Source organism: Mercenaria mercenaria, chromosome 19, assembly GCF_021730395.1.
Source record: "Mercenaria mercenaria strain notata chromosome 19, MADL_Memer_1, whole genome shotgun sequence".
Classification (NCBI taxonomy): Eukaryota; Metazoa; Mollusca; class Bivalvia; order Venerida; family Veneridae; genus Mercenaria; species Mercenaria mercenaria.
In genome coordinates this window covers 21,745,254-21,766,938 of record NC_069379.1, presented here as the reverse complement: position 1 = coordinate 21,766,938, position 21,685 = coordinate 21,745,254, and the positions used below count along the sequence as shown (strand labels likewise).

At 34.9% G+C, this 21,685-nt stretch overlaps 1 protein-coding gene across 3 annotated transcripts in view; it reads right to left on the bottom strand.

Annotated features, from left to right (window-relative positions):
- Positions 1-18,663, bottom strand: part of LOC128550909 (ralA-binding protein 1-like) — a 31,656-nt gene extending 12,993 nt beyond the window's left edge. The window contains exons 1-9 of one of the 3 annotated variants that reach the window (XM_053530942.1): positions 18,620-18,663; positions 10,346-10,484; positions 10,038-10,158; positions 7,101-7,173; positions 6,164-6,275; positions 5,479-5,607; positions 2,379-2,582; positions 1,559-1,677; positions 558-688 (exon numbers count right to left, since the gene is read on the bottom strand). In XM_053530942.1, coding sequence (XP_053386917.1) covers positions 558-688; positions 1,559-1,677; positions 2,379-2,582; positions 5,479-5,607; positions 6,164-6,275; positions 7,101-7,173; positions 10,038-10,158; positions 10,346-10,373 — 917 coding nt within the window. In that variant the 5' untranslated portion in view covers positions 10,374-10,484; positions 18,620-18,663. Of the gene's footprint in view, positions 1-557; positions 689-1,558; positions 1,678-2,378; positions 2,583-5,478; positions 5,608-6,163; positions 6,276-7,100; positions 7,174-8,757; positions 8,912-10,037; positions 10,159-10,345; positions 10,485-18,577; positions 18,598-18,619 lie in introns of those variants that run through there. The other 2 variants (XM_053530941.1, XM_053530944.1) reach the window with 2 other exon arrangements.
- Between the last annotated feature and the right edge of the window lie 3,022 nt (positions 18,664-21,685).

Sequence of the window (21,685 nt, the reverse complement as noted above, 5' to 3'; positions counted from 1 at the left end):
TGGCAGCAATAATTGTTATTATGTTTAACATAGAAGTCAAGTGCATTATGTTAGTCTTAATTTTTTAGTAATTGAAAATCATAATAATTATCTGTCTGTAAACTTAATATAGTAGAGTTGAAAAGTATGGGGATAGATCAATGATTAACTAAACAATATAGCATAATTATGATGGTAACACAGTATTAGCTTGGCACAATGCAGATGTTGTTTTTGTTCAATTTTAAGTCATCCTAATACAGTCTGAAATTTGTTGGTAACTTTCCAGCTTTAAGTCAACCTGATACTGTCCAAGGTTTAGCAGTAGCTTTTCAGCCCTCTCTGAACCTTATTCAGGTGTAAATTGACATCTGGGTAGAACTACCAACTTTCCTTAAGCCAGCTAGAAGCCTTCCTTTCATGATGATACAATGATGGCCACAGAGGTCCCTTGTAGATCTGTCAAATAATATGCATCTGTTAGGTAGAAGCAGTACAAAAAATGTGATGTATGGATGGACAGACCATAGCTTGGGGGTGTGGGTGGAGTGTCATAAAAAGAAAATATTATTACTGACCTTTTTATAACTGTGTCTTTAAACAACTGTTTGGTATGTGAGAAGAGAACATTTAACACTCTGTGACTTATCTGCATGGTAGGGCTTAACACAATGGACACATTCTGTAAGGTCATCTTGTTCTCTTTTTGCTGTAAAAAATTATAACAGTCTCTTGTCTTAGCCGATTGTTTTAACTGCTTAATCATCATTAATCATAATCAAAACACTATTTTTACAATATAGAGGGAAACAATACACAACTCAGGATGATACTTGACCTGCCATGCTATATATCTTTCTGGGTGAAATTTAAAACAAACTGATAAGTGATAAAAAGCTTAAATGTTTAGGGCATAATTTACAAAGTTTCAATCGATTAACACATAAAACTTTTTTAAAGCTGATAATAAGCAAAAACAAGAGCTGTCCTAAGACAGCGCGCTGGACTTTTCTCAGTGCTTGACTCTGAATTAGAGCATTGCCAGTAAAAAAAAAAAATCTAAGTTCAAAAGAAGCATAATTCTGTCAAAATTCAAATCAGAGTTATGGGGATTGTTTCTCCTGGTGTAGACTTTGATAGTAAATAACTATTTTAAGTTTCAAGTCAATAACTCTGATAGTAACAGAGATATTTGACTTTATCAAAAACTTTAACCAAAAATTCTAAGTTAAAAAGGGGCATAATTCTGTCAAAATTCAAATCAGAGTTATGGGGATTGTTTCTCCTGGTGTAAACTTTGATAGTAAATAAGTAATTTAAGTTTCGTCAATAGCTTTGATAGTAACAGAGATATTTGACTTTATCAAAAACTTGAACCAACGGCGACGCCGATGCCGACACCAACGCCAGGGCAAGTGCAATAGCTCTACTTTTTCCTTGAAAAGTCGAGCTAAAAACACATTCCCAAAATTCAGAGTCTCGCAAAACATAAAAACTGCTGATTTTAAATAAAGTTTCTGTTAAGTTGCTAATATGTCAATAACATCTGTTGCCATGACAACATGAACAATGATCTTACCCTTTCTATAACGTGTGTCATATGTACAATCATCCATGACAACAGTAATCGGTTACACTGCGGTAAATCATTGATCAGCTTAAGGAAACTTTCTATTCGTCTCCGCTCATTACGAATGGCTAAAAATAAATGATGAATAACTCTGTCATGCAAAATGTGTTAGGTTTTTCCTCAGTTTTTAAAATACAGCTTTGTTTTTTTGGGGGACTGCTTTTGGTAAATATATACAGCTGACAATAAATATGTTACTTCATGAGCCTTGATGTGTTGTATGTGCTGCATTTTCATATCTTGTAATTAACAGAAATCATGCACAACTTTTCGTAAATTCTTAGGTCTGTTGAATGTCTAGTACAACAAATCAATTTTAATTCACTAAATTAACCATTCCTGGTTGAGCAAAGCCTTTTTATTATTGGACAATGAGAAAAATGTAGTATTATTGGTTAAACCTGCAGAATGGTTAACATTTATAATGAGTTTTCCATTGTAGTCTATGACATTTGTAACATAGGAATGCTCTATTGTTTCATCCTGTCATACATACTTAAGGATGAGTTACATGAAGAGCACTAAAACTGAGTACTTCAATTTTTATGTGTTCTAAAGTTCTATCCTAAGTAAAGTGGCAACAACAATAACATAGTGAAGAGATTTTCTGAGGACATTCTGAGAACTACAGAATTAAATGTATAAATACATGTATCAATAAAGTCTCTGATAAAAGATACTGTGAATATCTTCAAATAAAGAACTAACCATCAAAAAGAATGGAATAAAATGATGACTTCTACTAAGTAATGCTAAAAAATAAACGTACTTGATGCTTCCTCAAATTTTGGAATGCGAGCATTAGTTAATACTGGTTCTGGAAGTTCTCGTAGGAACTGTTTCAGCACGCCGGCTACAATGTTTGGCTCATGTTCCTCCAGGTACACTGGTTGTCCTCTGTTATACAGGTCCTTTAAATGCTGAACTTTAGATTTCACTCCAGAGATTCTGTATATACCCTCACAATGTAAACCTGACAAAAATATAAAATGGTTATAAATAGACAATGTTTCCATTTTGTTTATGACAAAAACAATGTAGTTGTGTGACATACCACCTTACTCCATACAAAGGCCTCAAAAATGTTCATCATTAAAATGCCATCTAGCTTTTTCCAAAGGACTGCATGACTGAAACAAACATTGTTCCACAATTTAGAATTTTAATCATGTTTTTACAGAGCATCATAGTCCCTGAAGGAAATTAAACTGTCCTGTGCTTGATATTCTGTTAGACCAATCTGAGAATATTTGTCTTCCATTCAATTCTTACAATTGGGCTTAAATGGGAAAATCGCACTTCTGTTGACATTTTCATGTGTAGAAAAAGTTTCACAATGTAGATAAACGATGTTAGGCCATCATTCTACTTAATCAAACATTTAAAACTATTCAGAAGTACCTTGAATATAGAAAGGAATAATGTGAATAGGTTTCATCAAAACAGAAAATCCTGGCCTTTATTGTTTTCGTCAAACAATCGGGAAATAAAATATGGGAAAAACTTATTTTTGTGGATTTCGTGTTTGCATCAACCCACAAAATTGAATCTTAGGCTAGAGTTTTTTAATAACTTGGGTTACGGGAGATTTTCCAAAAATGAACATAAGGAGGAGGGAATAAAAATAAAAATAAAGAAGGAAAATGTTAGCATCGGGAAAAAAAAAAAAAAAAATGAAAAAAGACACAAAAATTTTTATTTTGTAAAAAGTGCCACTGGGTTAAAAAAAATTGTTGTTTCAGGCAAATGTAGATTCACAACACAGTCTAGATAAATCAGACAAGTTATTTTCCCAATCTGAAGCATTTTATTCCCACTTTCTTTATTAAAGCCTCCATGTTGTATGTTATAATATTATGTTGTAGAAACTATTAAATACTTGAAATTTTTTGCATGTTGCTTGCCTGCTTTAAACATATATATAGCTTGCTAATAAACAGAGACTAAACACACCTGGCATTGTATTCTGTTTCTGGTGTTGGTGTGATTATATATAGTGTAGTGTAGTATTGTTGTCACATCCTATGCATATTGTGTTTCTGACCTTTTAACCCTTAGCAGGCTAAGTTTCTAAAATGGACAGGTCCATCATTCAATTTGGGCAATACCATTTATCATTTGAAGGGGTGTTCACTCAAAATGTACTGACTGAATAGCGAACAGTGCAGACCATGATCAGTCTGCACGGATGTGCAGGCTGATCTAGGTCTGCACTGGTAGCAAAGGCAAAACCAATCGGTTGTACCATTGTAAGGGTTAAGGAAGACGGAAATAGCTTTTCACTTTTTTCTTTTATGATTTCTCCATTTTTCATTTATGCTCCGACATGGGCCATTTTACACAATACATGCCAGACAGTCCCAAGCCTGTTAAGTGTGAGGGGTCTCTTAAAAGTTACTGAACTCCATATCTGGCTACAACTTTGAAAGTAATTTGAGGTAGACTTTAAAATTTAAATTGCAAATTTTAAAAACAATCAGCAAAGGTATTCATTCAAACTTACACATACTTTTTCTTTAATAGTTCAAGATTTTGTAATATTACTCAGTTTCAAATGTTTTAAAATATTAAAAGTAATTGGTCCATACATGGAGTTCAGTACCCGTGCAGGGCTTCCATTATGATTCAATTTCACGGAGTCAGGACTGCCTAACATTCAGATTTTGGAGTCCCTCTTAAATTTTCTTGGAGTCCTACATATTTTCACTTTGTACATCATTTGTAATCATTACTATCATTACCATACTAATTGGTTCAGAACAGTGCATAAAGTAATAGAATTTAGAGAAAAGGACCACTAGATTGATTAGAAAACATCTTATTTAACAAAAAATATTTTACTGTTTTTTAAATTTATAGCAACAGTCAGCATTTTATTAAAATCACCAGACATACTGTTGTTCAGCTACAAAACGAAAATCCACTTAAAACAATCTGAAGTACATTTTACTTGGAGTAGAATTATGTCAAATTACGTCATTCACCTTGCAATACCCAACATCAAAGAAAATCAATAAAGGAAAATTTTGCCGACACTCCTTTTGATGTCAGCTGCCATGTGCTGGTGGAAATGTGTCAAAGATATCAGTTTTTAATAGGTCAGGAGACAAACTGAATGTTTTTTTCTTCTTCTAAAAATACTGTAAAAGGATATATCATTGATGAAAATCCAAAGTAAGTAGCAAATTTATTACCGGACGGAAAAAATGTATTAATTTAAACTGGATGTGAAATGTCATTTGCTAAAATATAGTTACTTGCTGAGGTTTTTGTGCTGAAATTATGGATATATTTTCCACAATTAAGTTACTTTGTCTTCCGACTTAGGAGCTTGTTTAACCAATTTAATCCAAGCTTTTTGTTGTCTGCAATTAACGCCTTCTAAACATGTCAGCTGATCTGGGTAACGGTTTTTATTTACAGACGTTCCCTATCAGACACGATACTTTCACACTGTCACACACTTCAACAAGCTAGTCGCGTCATTCTAGTAAAGTTACGTCACGGTGTATTGATGCTGTCGTCCTTTGAGAATATCGGAAGTCCTTTGTACGCGCTGTGATATTTATTGTAGGTTAATAGACACTGATTTATTTTCCACCATGGAAAGTAGATGCAAGCGTCGGGGAAAATAAAAATAAAATCGCAATTTTGAATTTTATTTTTATTTTGGATTTTGGAGAATTAGGACCGGCGCTCCCGTAGCACAAGTTATTAAAAAACTCTGGCCTTACCAGGAAAAAAAACCTATATATGTGATATTAAAATGTTGAAATCTAAGAATAAATGTCCCGAAGATAAAGCTGTTTGTACTAAAACTATGAAATTTGTAATCAATGAAATTAATGAATTAACAGTTGATAACTAACCGTGTTCCTCGATGTAGTCGATGCACTCTCGGAACAGTGCAGGTAGCTGTACACCATCGTGACTTCTATTCCTCTCTATAGCTGTCATCAGAGCTACTCCAAACACAGGCTTCTCTATTGCCTCGGGAACTGTATTATAAAGTTATTACAGAATTATTAGTCGAGTACAGAAATATGACATTAATCTTACTTTAAAATAGTTAATTAGTTCACTTAGTGGCTTTTCTAAATACTATAGCCATTAGATTCTGTAAACTTTAACACAAAGCCAAAATGAAGCAGTCAAACTTTAAGGACACAGTAAAGCTAGAGCTATCACTAAAGGTGGTTAATACCCCCAAATGCCTTTTTGACACAAGAAAGTAAAAATGAAGAGATCATAACCTTTAACTTTCAAGTAGGAATTATCATTGGACCAAGTGTTCCTGGGTTATGGACTCTGCATGTCATCTTGATTAGGTTAACAACTGACATTGTTTTTATGAAAGTCCTTTCAGTGGTTAAGAAGAGCATGTCCAGTGGATGTTAATTTAAGCTATTTGATCTGAGACCTGAAAGTGTGACCTTTACACTGAACTTAGTGAACCAGGTCATAAGTACTGCACATCGTCTTGTATATTGTTTGGAATACTCCTTTTCAGAGGTGAGAAGTATTGCCCAAGTATTACAATAAACTCCTGTGTACCTGGGTGTGCAGGTATATCCCGATGTTTAGATTTTTTCTTCACTTTCAGTTTTGGTTTCTTTTCTCCTTTATGTTTCTCTTTTTCTTCTTTCTTTCCTTCTTTCTTCTCATCCTAAAATAATCCAACAATTTCAATCTAACAATATATCTATTAGACAGTTCCAAACAAGTAAATATCATTTTTTGTAACTATCATTTCAGAGTCACACTGACACAATCATAGGCCACATGGCAACTTTCTAGACATTGCTTCTGACATGAGCAGGCACTTGGGTAGAACCACTGACCTGCAGCAAGGGGACGGCTTCCTCAGATGAAAAATTCTACAACCCAAGCAAGGTTTCAAAAATACATCAGTGAGAGACAAGTAATCTGAAGTCAGTGACCTAAACTACTGAGTCCCCCTGGCCTCCAAAAGTCAATACTGTTTTAAGATGTCAATAACTTGTACCAATAAAAATGTTTTGGCAGATCCTGTTTCAAACAGGCTGCCATTCATACAGTCAAACCTGAGAACAGAGACCACTCTTCGGAACAAGCAAAAGTGGTCTTTGTTCAATGAAATTTTGGCGGATTTCAAATATTTTCATACCGGAACGGTCCAGCTTGGTCGTTATTGGGGGGCAAATATGGCCCTTGAGAATGGGTTAGGCCGGTCGCTGGTCGCGGTCGCCAGGTGGTTGCTATTCACAGCCTTTTTATGAGCATTTTTCTATGGGGGGAACCAGAAACCGGGCGTTGTTGACAGGTGGTCGCTATTCACGGGTGGTCACTACCACAAGTTTGACTGTAGTTTACAAATGAAACATTCTCAGCATTTTTCAATTAAGTGAAGGCAAAATTGAAGTATACTAAACAAATTTCATACAAATCTAGGTTTCAGTGGAAATTTTTGTGGATTAGCTTGGTTTTCATTAATAATATGAAACAGACTTACCCGGACTTTTGGAAAAATGTCTTTCTTGGAACCAAACCTGAAAGCCTTTCCTTTTTTCATCTTTGATGGACTTCTGTAACACAAAGATGCTATGTATATTTAAGAGTGATAAATTCAATGTATAGATAAAACCCAACATTATTAATATTAAACAAGAAGCCAAAATGGGCCAAAGTTGCTCAACTGAAGATGACTTTGACTATTTAACTTGCATTTGATGAATATCCAAAAAGTAGGTTACTATTTTTTCTTCTATTGTTTGCTGTGCTGACCCAAAAATGTGTAATCATTACTGCAAAATTTAAGAGGTCCAAACACGGGTGCTACAGATCAAGTTCATGAGGAGAAGTTATCAAAAAATTTCACAATTTCAACTCAGAATCTACCTGCAGTTAAGTGGAAACAGTAAATAAAATTGAGAAAGGTCCAACCAAGGATGCTAAAGACCAAGTTTAGCAAATATCTTTCAAGCAATTCATAAGAAGTTGTTTAAAGCTTGTTTTCTCCAAATTTTAGCTTTGACTGTTTATAACAACTGAAACCATTTAGACAAATTAGAGACAGGTCCATTCAAATATGGAACAAGTATGGTGAAGATCTATCCAGTGGTTTATATCAGAAGAAGTTCCTGAAAGGTTTATCTATTTTTATCTCTGGTGGCCCCTAAAAGGGGGTCAAGTGAAACCATTTCTACAAACATGAGACAGGTCCATAAAATGATGCTAAAGACCAAGTTTAGTGAAACTATTGGTGAGAAGTAAGCTGTTTTTTTTTCTACATATTTATCTTGACAGCCACAAAAAGGGTCAAGCAGAACCATCTGACCAAATCTGAGAGAAGACCATATAGGAATGCTGAAGACCAAGTCTTATGAAAATTTATCTAGCAAGTTGTTTCAAGGTATTCATGTTTTCAGCTCCGACACCTCCCTTGAGGGAGGATGAGGGATAAAAGATGATCGGCACTGGATCATCTATCCATACTAATAGCTTACCCTGAACAAACAGAATCTGATAAAAAAGTAAGCATATGTGCACTTATATTCTCTCCAAACTTGTTAAGAAATTTATCAACTCACTGCATGCAAAACTGGCAGTAATATCAAATCTAAATAAGTTTATTAATCCAATATATTATCCAATTCTGTATCATATTATTTAAAGGCAACACAATTTTGCTTTCTAACACTTTCATTTGATTAAGCTGAAGAAGCCCAGTTATAGTTATTTGTAAACTAGGAAAGACTGTGAAGTGATTTTCAGTCTGTATTTGTGTCTTCTTTAACCTGTACCCTGCTAAATTTCTATAATGAACTTTTCCATCTTTCAATTTGGACAGTACCATTAACTGTTAAGAGGAGTGCATACCAAAACAATACTGACTGAATAGCGAACAGTGCAGATCATGATCAGACTGCACGGATGTGCAGTCTGATCTTGGTCTGCACTGGTGGCAAAGGCTGAACCACTTGCTGCCAGCAGGCTAAAGGTTAAGAAATGAACTTTCACGGCACACTGACATTGTATGAATATATCAATGCAATAACACAAGAATAAATCTATTAGAATAATCAATATTCTTTACAATTACAAGTATACTCCACTGTTCAATAATCCATAAAAGAAAAAAAAATGGTTTCAAGAAACTGTACACTTACACTTTTCTTATGAATATTTAAAAATGTTAAAAGTATGTAACTTGTCACAAAATCCAGTATTTATATAATTAATGAGAGTTTTACAGTCCCCTTGAAGGCTATGATATACCTCTATTTCACAGTGTAAGTGTGTAACCTGTCCTTGACATTATATGGTCATAAAGGAAATATTTACATATCATAAAATCTATCTCATATTTCCTTTAACACTTGAAACTGAAAGAAGATTTCTAGGTAACCTACATTCAGATAGGACAGGATTTATAGCTTCTTATTATGCCCCTTGGTTATGGATTTTTGACTTCTATATACATGTATTTAATTTTGCATTAAAAGAGGAATGCATTTAAGCAATTTTACTAATTAAAGCTACCATCTATCCTCGATTTCTCTTTAAATATACCAAACTATATTTTACAATATTTTAAAAAAGTCCATCGCTAGCAGTAGGAACCTTCTTTCAAAATATCCTTTGCTTGTTTGTTTTGGGTTTAAAGCCATTTTTTTCAGCAGTATTTCAGTTGTGTAATGGCAGTCAGTCAACCTAACCAGTGTTCCTGGATTCTGTATCAATAAAAACCTGTTCTCTGTAAGTAACTGCAAACTTCCCCACATGAATTATCAGAGGTGGAGGATGAATGATTTCAGATACAATGTCTTTTATCATTATCAAATTGCACGGAGAACACACGCCCCCACTCTGGGACTGAACTCACAACCCAGCGATCCGTAGACCAAAACTCTCCCTACTGAGCAAAGTGGGCGGGCTGCAAAATATCTAGACTACTTTAACTTTTACCCTGCAAAATTTCTGAACTGGCCTATCATTCAATTTGGGCAGCACAATTTATTATCTGAAGGGGTGTTCACTGAAATTTACCGACTGAAAAGCAAACAGTGCAGACCATGATCATCTAGGTCTGCAAACAGTGCCTGGTCACAAAGGCAGAATCACTTGCTGCCAGCAAGCTAACGGTTAAATCTATTGTCTAAAAGCAATTTTCTAAACTTCCTTCAGTCAATTTGTTAAAATTTCAATTTTGACTTTACTTTTGATGGACTGTTATGTAACTTTCAGGACATTTTGAAAAATGTTGCAACTTTTTCTTCCAAAATCTACCATGGGCTATAATTTTACACAATTTGTCATAAAAAAAGAAGATATCTAAAAGGTGATTTGGTAGATCTGAAAAGAAAATGTTTTGCATATATGGTCATTTTACTATATGCTGAGGTGCTGAAACAGCAAGCATTCAAAAATTTCTGACCATGCCACTCACTTTGTGTCATCCCCTGCCATCAAATCATCATCACTAGCATCTGCATCAAACATGACATAACCTTTCTCTTTCTTGTCCTTCTTTCCATCCTTCTTCTTCCCTCCTTCCTTCTTTTCAAGTCCTACAATATAAAAGCTGGAGATCTAGAAAGATGAAATGGCAGTTGAAGCAGTAATTATATCCATGTGTAAATTTATGAAGTGATATCAGACTCTGATAATAAATTTAATTTCTAGTTCAGAAGATCTCTGGTTAATTAATAGTTTCTCTGGTTTAGTTTTATCTATCAGCTGATGTTTGATGTTTACCTGGGTAGTTTTTCTCTGTATCACTCATTGTTGATCCGTATGACCATCAATATACAGTAAGCAACACCACAGAGCACCTTACACCTCCGCAGCTATCTCAGCATCAGTTCATTCTATTGTTGTGTAGTAACATGGCTAACTTAAATACAAAAGCAACATAGAGTTAAATATAACTTTGTGAAAATCTCATCACAATCATGAAACAGACTGGTCTGATCTAAGGCAGCAAAAATTAAAGAGTACCAGCAGTACATTATAGTACTATACAAAGCTGCACACTGCATCGTAATATATTGCAGAACAGAATGATGTGTATCGCAACTTGTTGTACTTGGCAGGATTTCACCTTCAGAACCAACTCTGGAAGCAAGTTACAAATGCCCAACTCATGAATATTAATGAGCATATGACAACAACACAGATTGTTGAAACATTACAGTACATAGGCGTGCATTATGATTAGGAAGGAGGGTCTATGGGTATGGATCGGTACCTCTATATTCAGATTCTAGAGGTATGGATCTGTACCCCTCAACAACCCTGTTAGGGATAATTGTCCAGGAATAAGGATCTCCTTTTTCCAGCTATCGTGGGTGATGTACATCTTGAATTGGTTGTAAATGAAATAATTAAATAAGATTAATAAAATCTGAAAAGTAGATCCCTCGGTAGCACCGAGAACAAGGCAAACAGTGAAAACTGCAGACTCAGTTTGATTGAGTCTGTTCATGAGCAGTAATTGAAAATGCAACACTGCTCATGCCCCCTAGCAAAGGCTTAAGCAGTATTCAATCTTCAAACCTAAATGAGTTGAAATCAATGATCCCGAAGGACCAGAAAATATAACAACATTGAGATGAAGTCAGGGCGACTTTTTACAGCCGCCACACAGCACTTAACACCCGCTGTTCTGAAGTCGAAACTAAATGGCTCACAGATACCAGCATTCACTAATTTGTTCACATTTTAGACTAGGAAGTGTCTAGCCTTCCGGTAACCGGTAACTCAGGGAATTTTCTAGTCATCCGGTAATTGATTTCGAATGAGATCGTGTTTGTATACAAATCTGTTGATATTCTATTTTTAGGAAATGATAAAACATTGATCGCCGAACATCCATGTTATTTTGTAACAAGAGGGTCAAGATGGCCCTAGGTCGCTCACCTGAGAAACACACCATAACAGTGTAAACATGTTTGACCTACTGATTTCATGGAAAAAAATATTCTGACCAATTATCATTAAAATTGGAGCAAAAATCTTGAGTATAAATAAGTATTTTCTTTGATTTGACCTAGTGACCTAGTTTTTAACCCCAGAAGACCCAAATTCGATTTTGACCTAGACTTCATCAAGGCTATCATTCTGACCAAATTTCATGAAGATCAATTGAAAAATACAGCCTCTATCGCATACACAAAGTTTTTCTTTGATTTGACCTAGTTTTTGACCCCAGACTACCCATATTCGACCTTGACCTAAATTTCATCAAGGCAACCATTCTGACCAGATTTTATGAAAATCCAGTGTAAAATGCAGCCCCTATTGCATACACAAGGTTTTTCCTTGATTTGACCTAGTGACCTAGTTTTTAAACCCAGATGACCCATATTCAAACCTGACCTAGACTTAATCAAGGCCATCATTCTGACCAAATTTCATGAAGATCAGTTGAAAAAATTTAGCCTCTATCACAAACACAAGGTTTTTCTTTGATTTAACCTAGTGACCTACTTTTTGACCCAGATGACCCATATTCGAACTTGACTAGATTTCATCAAGGCAATCATTCTGACCAATTTTCATGAAGATCAATTGAAAAATACAGCCTCTATTACATACACAAGGATTTTCCTTTGATTTGACCTAGTGACCTACTTTTTGATCCAAGATGACCCATAATCAAACTTAATGCAGATTTTATCAAGGCAATCATTCTGACCAAATTTCATGAAGATCAACTGAAAAATACAGCCTCTATCGCATACACAAGGTTTTTCTTTAATTTGACCTAGTGACCTACTTTTTGACCCAAGATGACCCATATTCAAATTGACCTAGATTTCATCAAGGCAATCATTCTGACCAAATTTCATAAAGATCAATTGAAAAATACAGCCTCTATCGCATACACAAGGTTTTTCTTTGATTTGACCTAGTGACCTACTTTTTGACCCCAGATGACCCATTTTCAAACTCGGCCTAGATTTCATAAGGTTATCATTTTGACTTAATTTCAGGAAGATCAATTGCAAAATACAGCCTCTATCGCATATATAAGCCTTTCCTTTGATTTGACCTAGTGACCTACTTTTTGATCCCCGATGATCCATATTCATTCTTGACCTAGATTTCATCAAGGCAAGCATTCTAACCAAAATTCATGAAGATTAATTGAAAAATACAGCCTCTATCGCATACACAAAGTTTTTCTTTGATTTGACCTAGTGACCTAGTTTTTGACCCTAGTTGACCCCTTTTCGAACTCGGCCTAGATGTCATCAAGGCAATCATTCTGACCAAAATTCATGAAGATTAATTGAAAAATACAGCCCCTATTGCATACACGGTTCTTCTTTGATTTGACCTAATGACCTAGTTTTTGACCCCAGATGACCCATTTTCGAACTCGACCTAGATTTCATCAAGGTTATCATTCTGACACAATTTCATGAATATCAATTGAAAAATACAGCCTCTATCACATACATAAAATTTTTCTTTGATTTGACCTAGTGACCTAGTTTTTGACCCCAGATGACCCATTTTCGAACTCTGCCTAGATTTCATCAAGGTTATCATTCTGACCAAATTTCATGAAGATCAGTTGAAAAATACAGCCTCTATCGCATACACATCGAGTGATCAGAAAAACTCACATGTCAGAGCATTGCTCAGGTGAGCTAAAAAGTGATATTTTTCTAATGGCCTAAACTTTAATTCTTAAAACACAAATTTATAAATAATTGTTTTGATGATTGTAAAGCTTATAAAACAAGCCATTCATTAATTAATTTTGACTATTATTTTGAAATTAAATGGATTAATTATGAATGCTTAACTACTGTTTTTCTAAAAGTTTAGAATATCAAACTGCCACTATTGAAATTAAATGTCATTTAATACAGTTTAATATTCATTTAAAAATGTCTGAATACTAAAATATGAAAACTGTAAGTATTTCAAAACTGTTTTAATTTTGAAAATCCAGTGAAAAAGTTGTTAAATATATAAATTCCGATCCCATAAAAACATTGTTTTGCCTACCAACAGATGAACAGATTTTGATGAGTCAATAAGTGAGTGATGTCACGGCGATCTCGCCATTATTGATTTCAGCAAACTTTCATTTTAAGTTGATTGACAGTAAATCTCTAGTAATATGTATTCACACAAAATTCTGTTTGCAGATACTGTAAGTATCAATATTGCAGACAGGGGTACCAATTTGAAACTTGTGTTCAAATTCTGTGGCATGGATTATTTTATGCCAGATCAAAAGAAAAATGGATTAGAAATATTTTAATGTAAAAGGTGAGCCCATTGCATTTTATTTGATGAAATTATTGCGTGACAGACTTCTGGCACATTTCCTGGTTAGAAACTCAGTAAGGGATTCGTTTCAGCTCAGAGATCCTAACAGTTGAAATTTTTTAGCTAGATACTTGTCTTGTGCATCCTCGAGAGAGATGTGGGTAATGCCCTAGATCTATACATAGATGATAGAGCTCCGAATTTAGCTAACCCTCTTGGGCCTCATTCAAACGGCAGCATGTCAGTACATGCGATCAGCTGTTTAGATCACAGACACTTGGGGGTCACAACCTGTCCCCACTCCCAATCCGCCCCTGCCAACCTTCAACCAATATATTTTCGCTTTTTAAATCAAACTGAGCACATGTCTTGATCATACAACAACTTCTGTTACCATTTCAATATGTTTAAAAAATCTCCCATATACTATCAATGCTCAGAAAAACTAAAGACAATTTACTCCGAGCGTTTTCAACACAAAACAGCTTGTCCAAGGAATAGGAGAATAGATCCCAGCTTGATGTCAAATTGACTACATAGAGCCGGGACACAGACAATATCGTTAGTGGTTAAAATAAAAATACTCGCTCATGACATCAACTGCCACGGTGGCCGAGAGAGTACAGACACTGGTTCTGTGAGCTTATTTTGGGCAGGGCTGCGGGTGCGCTCCGCGCTATGGGCGATCTTTTTTCTTTTTATTTTAGATACTTTTTATATCTCGAGAATATATTGTTTAAAAAGAAAATGAAAATATTCTATTAAAAAAAAAAAGAAAAAAAAAAAGAATGCCTGAAGCGCGGAGCGAACCCGTGGCCCTGCCCAAAAAAGTTCTTTCAGAACAAGCGTCTGTACTATCTCGACCATCGCGGCAATTAACATTCTAACCAGGTATTTTTATTTTAACCGCTAACGATATCGTCTGTGTCCTGGCTCTGAGTAGTAAATTTGACTGCGCAACATCAAGCTGGGATCTACAATACAATACAATACAATAAGTTTTATTTCAAGTCGGCAAGACACAAACATATGAAACATAAGCTCTGATGAGCTTTTTAACCGACCATTAACAAATATATATGAGGTCAACAAGAATATAAATAGCTGTAAAAGAAAATGTTATATATCTAAAAAGCACACAAATTAAGCACATCTAAAGCTGTGGAAAAGCTGCTGATCCTGACCATAGGCCTAAAAACTTCTATTGATCAGGTCGGATATCCGGGCACTTCAGCGTATCGCGTTGCGTAGCAACAAGCGGAGGTGACAGCAAACGCTAAATTGTAATTGAAAAGCGTTTCATGTTTCACTAGTGCTGGTTGTTTTTCTTTGCTTAAAGTAAAATTTTGGGCAATATTAATAAGTCAGTGAATTTATAATGTAGCATGATGTTCCAGAAATCACTCCCGAGAAAGAAACCTTTCTTTTTTAGGTTTCAGACGTGATATTCATCATTGATCCGTGTAAGCTGCAAGGTCTCATATTTGTGACGGACTGGATGAAAATTATAATTTAAAAAAACGGAGGTCTTTTTAAAGGTAATAAAACAGAAAATCTATTTCATCTAATTAGGTTTCTCCATTCGTTTCACTTTTCTCGTTCTATTTAGTAGCCTGCCATTAAAATAGTTCTGAAAGCCAGATAGCTTATACTGTGGTGTCAAAAGTGATTCAGTCACTCCAAATTTAATCAAATCAACACCTCTTACCTAAATTCTCATTCGTATGAAATTTAATGAGAGGTGTCATAATTTAAAGCTTAATAGCACATTATGCGTAAATACTGGAGAAGAGATTTTTTTCTCCCTCGAAGGGTATCAGGATCACAATAGCATTTATAACACAAAGTGGTTTTTTATATGTTACAATTGTTTTAAATGTAATATAGCACCTAGAGCTACTGTGTTACACGCGGAGATAAAATGATATATATAATAACTGCATGCTAGTTTCTTTTTTACGAAAAGCCAGGACTTATCAATAAATTGATGACTTCCAATTACGAAAATACTAAAAAAAATACTGATCTCTGTTTTGTCAATTATTTAAAACTGAGAACGATAATTTGCACGCTTTGTCTAGAATAATGTTAGTCATATCTTGTAGTTTTCAATGTCCATTTTTTTTTGTTAATTGTTAGACTGTCACAATTGACTGCTTCCACATACCACAAAATTAAAGCATTCATTCCAGTCATAAATCACTATGGAAACCAATCAGTATGTGGTATATTGATGAAAATCAGTTTTGACCAGTTCCTAATGACTATCACTTTTTAATAGATTGATTTCTTGTTTGTTTTATCCCTCTGATGTACCCCTTCGGGGCCTTATGGTAATTTCCTGTCTTATCCGTTTGATGTATGCCTTCAGGGTCTTATGATATTTGGAAGATGCACATTATTGTTATTTGCGTGTCAATTGACAAAGGGATTAATAGAGCTACTACATAAAAAAACTTTAACCAATACACATGCCCGAACATTTAGTTCATTTGAAACTTTAAAATTAATTCACCAAACTATTTTTTGGCTGGAAGGACATTTCTTCAAAAAAAAAAAAAATGTCTGCAATAAGATTACATATAGAATAAAGTAGAAGTTTTCAACTTTATTTAAATGACTTTCATACTTAATGTACTTCGACATTATAGCATTTTACATTAACTAAATAAAATATATCGCACAAAGTACATTTCAGAAATGGTAACAATATAATTATTTCAGAGCATTAAAACATTTAAAAAATCAGCTTATTTAAAAAAGACATAAAAATATCAGAAAATTAATTTACTATTTATTTGATCTGTTCTTTCTTAAAAGGAAAAAAAAAATCAAGACACTTGAAAGAGATGAAAGAAACAACTGCTACGATTTCAAGCAAAGAAGTTGAATAAAAAAAATGTTTTGTTCTCAGATATTTAGTTTAGATTAATATATATATAGCAAACTGAGAAAATGTTGAATAAGCTTGGGAACTTGTTTTAATTATATCTGATCCGTAGCGCCGAAGAGCAGACAATACATAATCTGTCACTTTTTCCAGACAGTTTTAAAATGCCACAAAATCAATTATCACAAAAACCCTACTTTTTTTGAAAAATATATAGATTGTACCATAGCGTAAGGACTCCAGATGATAAAAAAGATGACTCTTGATTTGTTTCATTTGAGAATTAAAACATCACAACCCACACCGCTAGTTAATTTGCTACGAATTGCGAGGTCCTGCTTTCACCTGCAAGGTAATTTGCATAATCGATTGCTCCGGATGTGACGTCACGCCGACCTGATCAATAAGAACTTCATGTAAATAAAAAACTGAATTAGCAAAACGAGCACAAAAGTGCGACAGAAAGGAAAAATGGTTTTAAAAAATCAATTATCCCCTCAAATCAGATTTGAAAGGAACTGATCAGCATCTTTCTCACAGAGAGCAAACACATTGAATATAATATTAAGGAACATGGTTAAACAATCAGTGAAATCATATAAAACTATTCTCCTATTCCTTGGACAAGAAAATCGTGTTTACATTGCGAAGTAAGTTGTCTTTAGTTTTTTTGAGCATTGATAGAGTATGGGAATTTTTCAAACATGTTGAAATGGTTACAGAAGTCGTTGGATGATCAAGACATGTGCTCAGTTTGTTTTAAAAAACAAAAATATATTGATTGAGGGTTGTCAGGGGCGGCATGGGAGGAGGAGGGGTGCTGACCCCCAAGTGTCTGTGGTTTAGATGGAATAGAAGCTATGAGAACTGAGTACAAATCCATGCGGGGGTGATAGAAGACTTATGTCTTGCGACCCTAACAAGAGATGTAAGATGACTAGAGAGTAAAGTTTAACAGGCTGGTCACATTGCCCGATCGGGCTTTAGGCATAAAAACTAATGTTTCTTGAAAAATAATGAAGATATTTCTTTCAAACTTGGTCCATTAATTAAGCATAACATATGACGCATACTATGGTAGAAATAACATTGTTGCCTTCAGCTTTTTTAGAATTATTTCCCTTTTTCAGAATTTTATGATGCATAATTTTTGAAGTCCAAACAAATTATGTTTTAATGAAATGTTTGAAACAGAAAAGGGATCAATGTGTTTCTATTGCTCAAAACTTGTGCGCCAATACCTTTATTCTATGTATTTAAGGTTAATACTTTGTTTCTAGTGCAGATGTATGAACAATTTTTTTATAACTAACATTTTTCTATAATGTTGTTAGTGAAAGCACAGTAAAATATATACATTCATGTACTAGCGCAATAATTAAGAGCATTAGAAAGCCATTGAACCCTTTTTTGTTTTAAACTTAGCATTAGAACATGTCTTTTTTGGACTTTAAAAATTATGCATCATAAAAATCTGAAAAGGGGAAATAATTCTACCAAAACTGAAGGCAACCAAGTTATTTTTATTTTAATTTATGTCATATGAAATGCTTAATAAATGGACCAAGTTTGAAAGAAATATCTTTACTAATTTTCAAGAAAAATTAGTTTTTATGTCGAAAGCCCGATCGGGCAATGTTACCAGCCTGTTTAAAGAAAATGCCCCACCCACTAACAGTAACAAACCGATTAAATTATGATTAAACACAGCTACTTGAAAAACAGAAGCAGAAAATAAACAATAAACGAAAAACTGTATTTCATGGAAGATGAAAACTGAAGGACACATGCTATTTAACTTGCAGTACATCTCTAATTATTCCAAATTGCAAAAAACTTTTCCCGTGTACCGTGAGAACTGTACAATCGTGATTATCACAAAGGAGCTTATTTCAAGGGTACGGTACACTTCGAATTTTGGCCCCATCAAATTATATTTGTTATAATTAGAACGTCGTGATTTTGAATGTCTGTAAATTAAGGTGAGAGATAATGAGTGTTAATTCTTTAGAAAATTTAAACAGCCGATACATGTAAAATTCTGATGTAAGTTGAAAAACTAACTGCTGCTAGCTTTGTATGAATGGGTGAGTCACCTTGGCGCGGGAAATTCAAATCGCGGAAGGGATTGATACTCAGGAAATTTTTCGCTATTTTGTAAAAAAACGAGCTCGATGGGCCCCCATTCCGTTTATATCCTGAAGTTCAGTAGGGACTATTAAATTGAGAAATGCAATAAAATTGGGCATTGTTCCTGCAGCGGGATCATTGCAGGCTGTTCAAAAAGTGCAAAATTGATGATTTTGGAATGCTAATTTTAACGGATTGTGTAAAACTTTCGTTTTGATAACTTTCTGTATTCTTGTATGAGAGTCCTGTTCTTGCTATTAAGTAAAAGCACAAAACATGCACGCAATTTATAAAATGGCCACCCTGATTCTGCTCATTAGGGAAGTGCAATATTGCGACTCGCTACATGTCCAAGTCGTAACTTGATTATCACTCTCATTTCATTTCTGTCTGATACGGGACATCAGGAGAGGTTTGGACTTACCCGGGGATGTAGCCAGGGTTTGAAAAAAAAATACATAATGGGAGATAAAAAGTGCCGAGTTGGGGAGGTGGGAGAGTACAGGAGGTGGTTCACGGGTAGAGGTACGGGGGCTTCCCTCAGGGAAGTGCGTAGTCTTTGATCAAAAGTGGTGCATAGATATGCATTTATTGTACACATTTGAAGAAATGTTGGTGAAAAAACCCCAGTAGTTCTAATTTATCGTTAAAAGTTTTGATTCCTTTTACGTTTGGGCAGGGTATTGAGAAATACATGTATTAACACTTGCAATAAGTGTTTTGACTTCTACAGGCCTACAGGAGGAGATGTGCGCAACAGCGCTCATGACTGACTTTATTTAACACTGTCAAAAGTTTCATTCTCTTCTCTTTCCTGACCAAAAGCATTGCAATTTTGTGACCTTTGTCGTCAAAATCGTTTATAACTTGGTCAAAATTAATCACCCGATCGCAATGTATATGGAGCAGTGCAAGTCCAGTCATTCGTTTCTCAGTCAGTATGCTGAGGGAGGCTACGTCAGGTCTTCAGCCGTCTTTGACTGCTGGGTTATCTTTTAGAAAATGCTGTTGATACCGGTATTGTTAACACTAAAGAGATATTTGGATGCAGTTTTTAGCTGGCATTGACAGCCAATATAATTCTTTCAAAGGCAACTCCACGGGTTATTTCTAACCTCGGCATCTTTTGCTTGACCATCGAAGAAGGGATCAAATTCAAGGTTTATATCTGTCCAAATTGACATCCTCCAATTGAGAATAGTAACAGGGTTAAGTTCAACAAAATTATAACGGCCATGTGAACATGGTTTATTCAAATTAAAAGTTTACTTGTAAATGCAAATGCATGAGTTTTTCCAATGTTACTAATTCTCAAGGTGGAAAATTTAAGTGGCGACTGTTACGTATGTTACATTTTAATGTATCTCTATCAATTAAAAGTCAAAAATATACAAGTAAGCTTACTTTGACATCTAATAAAGAAGGAAACTATTGGTACCCCAAACCTTTCTGAATGAAACACAAATAGGCTCGATTTATCGAGAAACAGCACGTGGCACGGATTTATATGTATGACATTTGTATGCACGTTGCCTATATCCTTACCCGATTGCATTGTATTATGTTTTCTCATGAAAAATACACAAAACTGTGAATCTTAACACAATAATTTGAAGATGTACAGTAATTTTGATAATTTTATTAGTTATTAAAAATGGCGAAAATGTAGCTCGGGTTGGCGGGGTATTTTAACTCCTAAAGGTTGGTAGAAATCGTCAAAACTTGGACTAAATTGTTACATTGAGCCTTTAATTGATTTAAAAACTTACATACGCAAAACGCTAATATCTGAAAGCCAGTATTGAAACAATTTACTAAAAATTCGTGTGTAGCTAAAAATACTTACAAAGAGAGAGAATTCCGCATTTTTCATACACAAGGTTTACTCAAATGAGTATAATTTTTGTTTGACATATGGTAGAAAGCGATATCAGGTGTTAAACAATTCCGCAATGAATGTATTAATGACTGAAGTGGATGAACCTTTGCCTAATTTCTGGGTTACGAAATCGAAAAACTAGAGGAATTACAGAAGCTGGCCCATAGATCATATTGTTGGCGTGAGCCGTTAAAATTGATGGGAGTGAAGATACCGAGCTTTCAGTCTAGGACTAACATTGCAAAAATGCGCCAGTAAGGACTAGCATTGCATAACTTGCCTGTAAATGCGTCAGTAAGGACTAGCATTGCACAACCTGTGTATCAGTAAGGACTCACATTGCATAACTTGCCTGTAAATGCGTCAGTAAGGATAAGCATTGTACAAGCTGTCTGTAAATGCGTCAGTAAGGACTAGCATTGCACAACTGCCTGTAAATGCACCAGTAACGACTAACATTGCACAACCTGCCTGTAAATGCGTCAATAAGGACTAGCATTGCACAACCTGCCTGTAAATGCGTCAGTAACGACTAGCATTGTACAACCTGCCTGTAAATGCGTCAGTAAGGACTAGCATTGCACAACCTGCCTGTAAATGCATCTGTATATGGACTAACATTGCACAACCTGCCTGTAAATGCGTCAGTAACGACTAGCATTGTACAACCTGCCTGTAAATGCGTCAGTAAGGACTAGCATTGCACAACCTGTCTGTATATGCGTCAGTAAGGACTACCATTGCACAACCTGCCTGTAAATGCGTCAGTAAGGACTCACATTGCACAACCTGCCTGTAAATGCGTCAGTAAGGACTAGCATTGCACAACCTGTCTGTAAATGCGTCAGTAAGGACTAGCATTGCACAACCTGTCTGTAAATGCGTCAGTAAGGACTAGCATTGCACA